We start from the raw sequence: 9,045 nt of genomic DNA, 5'->3' as shown, positions 1-9,045 counted from the left end.
TTTTTTGGAGACGGAGTTTCGCTCTTTTCGCTCTTGTTACCCAGGCTGGAGTGCAATGGCACAATCTTGGCTCACTGCAACCTTCCCCTCCTGGGTTCAGGCAATTCTCCTGCCTCAGCCTCCTGAGTAACTGGGATTACAGGCACGCACCACCATGCCCAGCTAATTTTTTGTATTTTTAGTAGAGACGGGGTTTCACCATGTTGACCAGGATGGTCTCGATCTCTTGACCTTGTGATCCACCTGCCTCAGCCTCCCAAAGTGCTGGGAGTATAGGATCAATGTCTTTTTTACAGAATTAAAAAAAAAAAATTCTAAAATTCATGTGGAACAAGAAAGGAGCCTGAATAGCCAAAGCAATCCTGAGCAACCAAAGTGAGAGGCATCATACTGCCTGACTTCAAAACATATTAAAAGGCTATAGTAACCAAAACAGCATGGTATTAGTATAAAATCAGACATACAGACCAATGAAACAAAATAGGGAACCAAGAAATAAATCTGCATGTTTACAGCCAACTAATTTTCAATGAAGGCACCAAGAACATATATTGAGGAAAAGATACTATCACGAATAAATGGTGCTGGGAAAATTGGATATCTATACACAGAGGAATGAAATTGGACCCCTCTCGACATATACAAAAATCAACTCAGGATTAATTACAGACTTAAATATAAGACCCCAAGCCATAAAACTACTGGAAGAAAACATAGAGGAAACACTTAAGAACACTGGTAGGTAGATTTTATGCCTAAGGCCTCAAAAGCATAGATAATAAAAATGAAAATAGGCAAATGGGACTATATTAAACCAAAAAGCTCCTTCCTGCACAGTAAAGGAAACAATCAACAGAATGAGGCAACCTGTTGAATGGGAGAAAATATCTGCAAATTATTCACTTAATAAACTAATATCCAGAATATACAAGAAATTCAAACAACTCAACAGAAAAAAAATATCCCCTGAAACAGTGGGCAAAGGATCTGAATAGACATTTCTCAGAAGAAGACATATAAATGGCCAACATATTTATAAAAAAAAAAGGTTAACATCACTAATTATCAGGGAAATACAAATGAGAACTTCAGTGAGATATCATCTTACCCCAGTTAGAATGGTTGTTATTAAAAAGACAAAAAATAACAGATGCTGGTGAAAGTGCTGAGAAAAGAGAATTCTTATACACTGTTGGTGGGAATGTAAATTCGTAAAACCACTATGAAAAACAGCATGGACATTTCTTAAAAAACTAAAAACAGAACTACCCTATGATCCAGCAATCCCACTAATGTATATTTATCCAAGGAAAATAAAGTTGTGTATCAAAAGGATACCTGCACTGCCATATTTATTATAGCACCATTATATGGAACCAACCTAAGTGTCTATCAACAGACAAATGAATAAAGAAAATGTGGTATATATACACAATGGAATACTAGTCAGCCCTAAGAATGAATTCCTGTCATTTGCAACAACATAGATGGAACTGGAAGCCATTATGTAAAGTGAAATAAACCAGACACACAAAGACAGATAACACATGTTCTCACTCATATGTAGGAGCTAAAAATATTGGTCCCACAGAGATAGTGAATAGAATGATAGATACCAGAGAGTGGTGTGAATTGGGTAGGAAAGTGGCATAAATAGAGGTTGGTTAGTGGGTACAAAGATACAGTTAGATAGAAAAAATAAGCTCCAGTATTTAATAGCAGAGTAGGGTGACTACAATTAGCAACAATATATTATATATTTCAAAGCAGCTAGAAGAGAGGAGGTGAAATGTTCCCAACACATAGAAATGATAAATACCTAAGGTGATGGATACCTCAAATACCCTGACTTGATCATTATATGTAAAAATACTCATATGATCCCATAAATATGTAAAATATTTTATTGTTGCACATTACAAATAAATTTACTTATTTTGGGATCAAAAAGAAAAATCATGAGGTTTTTCAGTGGTACCCCAATTTGGAAAAAAGCAGACTGAGGAAATGAATAAGCAGCTCATGGAAAAGAAACTGAAAAAAAAAAATTATTATTATTTTTTTTTGAGATAGAGTCTTGCTCTAGCCCAGGCTGGAGTTCAGCGGTGCAACCTCTGCTCACTGCAACCTCCACCTCCCAGGTTCAAGTGATTCTCCTGCCTCAGTCTCCGGAGTAGCTGGGACTACAGGCATGCACCACCATGCCCAGCTAATTTTTGTATTTTTAGTAGAGATAGGGTTTCACCATGTTGTCCAGGCTGGTCTCGAACTCTTGACCTCAAGTGATCCACCCATCTTGGCTTCCCAAAGTGTTGGGATTACAGGCATGACCCACCACGCACAGCTGAAAATATTTTTAGAGTAGACAAACTCTAAATAAAAAAGCTAGATTCTAGTGACGAGATGAGGTACTCTCAGGCACATCACTTAAAATACAGGCAGAGCTAACTATCCCCAACAATAAACAGGCATTTAGCAAAACTGAACATTAAAGGAATGTGAATTGTTATGAACTGTAAGTATTGAGATGAAAATGAGTAAGTAAAATGGGGTAGGATGTTTTTCCCTAGTGGAAGAAAAGGCACTAGAGTTACATGACATATTGGAGGAAAACATGTCAACTCTGAGCACATCCCGCACAGGAAAAGGATACCCCCTGGTTAGGAAGAATGAACCTTGTTCAAGGACACTTAATAAAACCTGAAAGAGGAAACAAAACCCATGTCCTTTAGAAAAGCTTGCAAAACCCCAGCTGAATTACCCTCCCTACTCCTCGCACACTCCCAACTCTAGGAGTACAGAAACAGTACACCAAACAGTAGCTCAGAAAAGAAAAACTAGTCACAGAGAACTCTAGGAAAATTCACCCATATTGCAGTAGAGCAAAGAGAAAGTTGGGGTAGGGACCCAGACCTTAAGAATGAGCAAGATAATTTTAGTGTAAGGTGTCAGGAAGGGGTCGAGTTTCTGCTTTCTGCATATGGTTAGCCAGTTTTCCCAACACCACTTATTGAACAGGGAATCCTTTCCCCATTGCTTGTTTTTATCAGGTTTGTCAAAGATCAGATGGTTGTAGATATGTTGTGTCGCCTCCGACGCATTGGTCTATATCTCTGTTTTGGTACCAGTACCATGCTGTTTTGATTACCGTAGCCTTGTAGTAGAGTTTGAAGTCCGGTAGTGTGATGCCTCCTGCTTTGTTCTTTTTGCTTAGAATTGACTTGGCTATGCGGGCTCTCTAAAATTGACTCCAGATGGATTAAAGACTTAAACATAAGGCCTAATACCATAAAAACACTAGAAGGAAACCTAGGCAAAACCATTCAGGACATAGGCGTAGGCAAGGACTTTATGACCAAAACACCAAAAGCATTGGCAACAAAAGCCAAAATAGACAAATGGGACCTAATCAAACTCCACAGCTTCTGCACGGCAAAAGAAACAGTCAATAGAGTGAATCGGCAACCAACAGAATGGGAAAAAATTTTTGCAGCCTACCCATCTGACAAAGGGCTGATATCCAGAATTTACAACGAGCTAAAAAAGATTTACAAGAAAAAAACAAACAAGCCCATTCAAAAATGGGCGAAGAATATGAACAGATACTTTACAAAAGAAGACATACAAGAGGCCAACAAACATATGAAAAAATGCTCATCACTGGTCATTAGAGAAATGCAAATCAAAACTACATTGAGATACCATCTCACGCCAGTTAGAATGGCGATCATTAAAAAATCTGGAGAAAATAGATGCTGGAGAGGATGTGGAGAAATAGGAACACTTTTACACTGTTGGTGGGAGTGTAAATTAGTTCAACCACTGTGGAAAACAGTGTGGCGATTCCTCAAGGACCTAGAAATAGAAATTCCATTTGACCCAGCAATCCCATTACTGGGCATATATCCAAAGGATTATAAATCGTTCTACTATAAGGACACATGCACACGAATGTTCATTGCAGCACAGTTTACAATAGCAAAGACCTGGAACCAACTCAAATGCCCATCGATGATAGACTGGACAGGAAAAATGTGGCACATATACACCATGGAATATTATGCAGCCATTAAAAATGAGGAGTTCGCGTCCTTTGTAGGGACATGGATGAACCTGGAAACCATCATTCTCAGCAAACTGACACAAGAACACAAAACCAAACACCACATGTTCTCACTCATAGGAGGGTGTTGAACAAGGAGAACACATGGACACAGGGAGGGGAGCACTATACACGGGGGTCTGTTGTGGGGGAGTGGGGGGGACAGCGGGGGGGGGGGAGTTGGGGAGGGATAGCATGGGGAGAAATGCCAGATATGGGTGAGGGGGAGGGAGGCAGCAAATCACACTGCCATGAATGCACCTATGCAACAACTTTGCATGTTTTTCATATGTACCCCAAAACCTAAAATGCAATAAAAAAAAAAAAAAAAAAGAATGAGCAAGATAAAAGAAATAGCAAATCAGCTAGAAAATCATACAATAGCATAATGAAATGAAAAAACTGTCTATATGGAAAACCCAAAGACAGAAGCTTATTGAGTTGAGTTGTTTTCTAATCTAAGTGTTACAGGAAAGGCATCTGGAACCAGACTCCAAGAGAGGGTTCTTGGATCTGGTGCAAGAAAGAATTCAGAGCGAATTCATACAGCAAAGTGAAAGCAAGTTTATTAAGAAAGTAAAGGAATAACAGAATGGCTATTCCATAGACAGAGCAGCCCGAGGGTTGCTGGTTGCCAATTTTTATGATTATTTCTTGATTATATGCTAAACAAGGGGTGGATTATTCATGCCTCTCTTTGTAGACTTATATAGGGTAACTTCCTGACGTTGCCCTGGCATCTGTAAACTGTCACGGTGCTGGAGCAAGTATAGCAGTGAGGATGACCAGAAGTTATTCTCATAACCATCTTGGTTTTGGTGGGTTTTGGCCGACTTCTTTACTGAAACTTGTTTTATCAGCAAGGTCTTTATGACCTGTATCTTGTGCCAACCTCCTATGTTATCCTATAAGTTAGAATGCCTTAACCACCTGGGAATGCAATCAAGTAGATCTCAGCCTCATTCTACCCAGCTCTTATTAAAGTTGGAGTTTCTCTGGTTCAAATGCCTCTGACATAAGCATTTAATGCTATAAATTTCCCTTTTACAGTGGGCTCATGACTGTAATCCCAGAACTTTGGGACATCAAGGTGAGTGGATCACCTGAGGTCAGGAGTTTCAAGACCAGCCTGGCCAACAGGATGAAACCTCATCTCTGCTTAAAATACAAAAATTAGCCAGGCATTGTGGTGGTATGTGCCTGTAGTCCCAGGTACTCGGGAGGCTGAGGCACAAGAATCGCTTGAACATGGGAGGCGAAAGTTGCAGTGAGCCAAGATGGTGCCACTGCACTCCAGCCTGGGAGATAGAGTGAGACTCTGTCTCGAAAATAAAAATGGAAATAAAAATATTAAATTTCCCTCTATTTTTAGTGCTATAAATTTCTCTGTATTCTGTATCCCACTAATTCTGTTACGTTGTATTTTCATTTAATTCAGACTACATCAATTTCTCATAAGACGTCTTTGACCCATAAGTTATTTAGAACTTGGTTGTTTACTTTCTAAATATTTGCAGACTTTTCAGACATCTTTTTTGATATTTTTACTAGCTTAAATCTATTACTGTCAGAGAATAGATTTTGTATGATTTTAATTTTTTTTTAATGTGTTAAGGTTTTATGAACCAGAATATCATTTATCTTGGTCAGGGGAGCACAAACTATGTACTAAATCCAGCCCCCAACAATTTTTGTATGGCCCATGAACTAGAGATTATATTTACATTTTAAATGGCTGAAAATATCAAACAATATTTCGTAACGTGAAAATTACATGAAATTCAAATTTCAGCATCCATGCATAAACGTGTATTAGAACATAGTCACACTCATTTATGTATGAATTACCTAAGGCTGAGTTTGCACTACAATGACAGAATTGAGTAGTTGTGACAGAGACCACATGGCTCACAATGCGTAAAATATTTACTATCTGGCACTTTACACAAAATATTTGCTGACCCCTGATCATGGTATATGTTCCATGAGCATTTGAAAAGAGCATATATTTGGGTCTGTTGGGTGATATGTTCTTTAAATTCAATTAGACCTAGTTGACTGATGGTGTTATTCTAATTGATTTTCTCTCCTTTTTTGAGGCAGAGTCTCACTGTGTCATCCACGCTGGAGTGCACTGGCATGATCTTGGCTTACTGTAACCTCTGCCTCCTGGGTTCAAGCAATTCCTCTGCCTCAGCCACCTGAGTAGCTGGGACTACAGTGAGTGCCACCATGCCTCGCTAATTTTTTATTTTTAGTGGAAACAGGGTTTAACCATGTTGGCCAGGCTGGTCTCGAACTCCTGACTTCAAGTGATCTGCCCACCTCGGCCTCCCAAAGTGCTAGGATGACAGGTGTGAGCCACTGCACCCGACTCTCTCTTATCACTTAGGATAGTGATTGGAGTGGATAGGGAAAGAATGTTGAAGTCTCTACCTACAAGTGGATATTCCCATTTCTCCTTTTCTACCAGTTTTTGCTCCATGTATTTCGAAGCTCTGTTGTTAGGCACACATATATTTTAAATTGATAAAGTCTTCTTGGCAAATAGACCCCTTAATCAGCATGTAATGCCCCTACTCATTTTCCTTGCTCTGAAATCTATTTAGTGAGGTATCATCCAAGTATATTTTGATTAGTATTTACACGGCATATCTTTTTCCATCCTTTTCTTTTAATCTGTCTGTATCACTGTATTTAAAGTGGGCTTCTTGTATAAAAAGAATATAGTTAGGTCTTTTTGTTATTATTATAGAATCTAACAATTAATGTCTTTCAGTTCTTATATTTAGAACACTTATGTATATATGTAGATATAGATATGTTTGAATTTAGAGCTACCATTTTATTGTTTTATGTTTGTCTCCTCTATTTTCCTGTTTCCCATTTCCTGCCTTTTTGACAATGAATATTGTTTAGTATTTGATTTAAATTCATCTATTATGTTATTACTATATATCTTTTTTACTGGTAGCTTTAGGGATTACAATAAAAACTACTCAGTCTTCTTAGAATCACAATTTTAACAATTAGAGCGTATAGAAACATTGCCATCAGTTAGGTCATTTTGCCCTCTCCTTTGTGTTAGTTATCTCACTATATATCTACACACATTGAAAACCCCATTAGACAGTGTTATTTTTTATTTCAACCGCCAAACATATACTAAAGAATTCAAGGAAGTGTTTATGTTATTTACCATTCCAGTTGTTCACACAAATGAACATAAGATTGGTACCACTAAAAATGCATAGTTACCTATCTCAGTTTGGTTCTCAGCTCTACCAAATAATCCTTCTTCACTTCCCTAGTCAGTTTCCTCCCATTCTTCTTTACTTTCCTCACACCTCCCATCCTGATATTTCTCTACTTGGTCTCAGCAAATGACCTTGCCTCCTAATTCACTGATAATAAAAGACATCAGTCAAGAACTCCTCCAATTCTTGCTATCACACTTAAAGTGACATATACCCATACCCATCCATTTCTCAGAGCTGGATTAAAAGGTTCACTGACCAAACAGAAGCCTGAGACCAGTCTTCAAGAGGCACTATAACACCATTGGAATAAAATGATAATAAAGGACTATTTAATGCAACTGCTTCATAACCAGGCACATGTGTAACAGTCCCTAAGTCCTCAAAGTTGAAAGCATTTGGAAAAAAAAATTTTTTTTTTTGAGACAGAGTCTCGTTCTGTAGCCCAGGCTGCAGTGCAGTGGCATGATCTTGGCTCACTGCAACCTCTACCTCCCAGTTTCAAGTGATTCTCCTGCCTCACCTTCCTGAGTAGCTGGGATTATAGGCACCCGCGACCATGCCCAGCTGATTTTTTAATTTTTAGTAGAGACGGTTTTCACCATGTTGGCCAGGCTGGTCTCAAACTCCTGGCCTCATGATCCACCCTCCTTGGTCTCCCAAAGCAATGGGATTACAGGCATGAGCCACTGCGCCCAGCCAAAAAAAAATTTTTTAATGCCTTTGCCAACATCAAGCTATCTCCATCAAGTATCTTTGCAGACTGAATCTACTTAATAGATTATATAGTGCTGCTGAAGGTAGTGCCACCAATCCTGATCCAGATGGTTAACAGGGACTTAAAAGTGATAGTCGCTCTTTCCCTGCCACCAAGTCATGCGGAGGCGGAGGCGGAGGCGGAGGCTTGGGTGCATTCAAGATTCGGCTTTACCCGTAACCCACAGCCATGGCCGAGGAAGGCATTGCTGCTAGAGGTGTAATGGATGTTAATACTGATTTAAAAGAGGTGCTGAAGAGCGCCCTCATCCACGATGGCCTAGCACGTGGAATTCACGAAGCTGCCAAAGCCTTAGACAAGCACCAAGCCCATCTTTGTGTGCTTGCATCCAACTGTGATAAGCCTATGTATGTTAGGTTGGTGGAGGCCCTTTGTGCTGAACACCAAATCAACCTAATTAAGGTTGATGACAACAAGAAACTAGGGGAGTGGGTAGGCCTCTGTAAAACTGACAAAGAGGGCAAGCCCGGTAAAGTGATTGGTTGCAGTTGTGTAGTAGTTAAGGACTCTGGCAAGGAGTCTCAGACCAAGGATGTCATCAAAGAGTACTTCACATGCAAGAAATGAAGAAATAAATCTTTGGTTCACATTCAGAAAAAAAAAAAAACTGATAGTCACAATCTGCAGAAAACTTAAACCATGCATTGTATGGTGCTATTTACCAGGAGCAAGTAATTTGTTTTTTTAATTTAAATTTGAAATCTTTAATATGCCTCACAGGAAGCTGTCTGGTTCAGAAAACAGCACAAGAAAACTGATGAAAGAACAAAATAAAAGTGAGAAGCATGTTGTCAACAAAAAACCATTAAAAAGTAACCTGAAAATATAATTTGAACAAGACTTTTCAACTTTAATAATTTATTCAACAATATTATTGAGTACCAATTATATATCAGGTACAGTTGTGA

At 38.9% G+C, this 9,045-nt stretch overlaps 1 protein-coding gene across 1 annotated transcript; it reads left to right on the top strand.

The window, feature by feature from the left end:
- The first annotated feature begins 8,305 nt into the window (after nt 1–8,305).
- Nucleotides 8,306–8,704, top strand: LOC105734361 (small ribosomal subunit protein eS12-like). The gene has a single exon (XM_064364289.1). It carries the CDS (start codon nt 8,306–8,308, stop codon nt 8,702–8,704), a length of 399 nt encoding a protein of 132 aa, XP_064220359.1.
- Nucleotides 8,705–9,045: the final 341 nt, after the last annotated feature.

Source organism: Aotus nancymaae, unplaced genomic scaffold (genome assembly GCF_030222135.1).
Source record: "Aotus nancymaae isolate 86718 unplaced genomic scaffold, 86718_ANA_hifiasm-v0.15.2.pri h1tg000057l, whole genome shotgun sequence".
NCBI lineage: Eukaryota > Metazoa > Chordata > Mammalia > Primates > Aotidae > Aotus > Aotus nancymaae.
The sequence above is the reverse complement of the archived record's forward strand: the minus strand, read 5'-3'. Positions and strand labels throughout refer to the sequence as shown.

Bases quoted from the DNA above. Each gene is read 5' to 3' on its own strand.
- LOC105734361 (XM_064364289.1), top strand. From the start codon at position 8,306: ATGGCCGAGGAAGGCATTGCTGCTAGAGGTGTAATGGATGTTAATACT.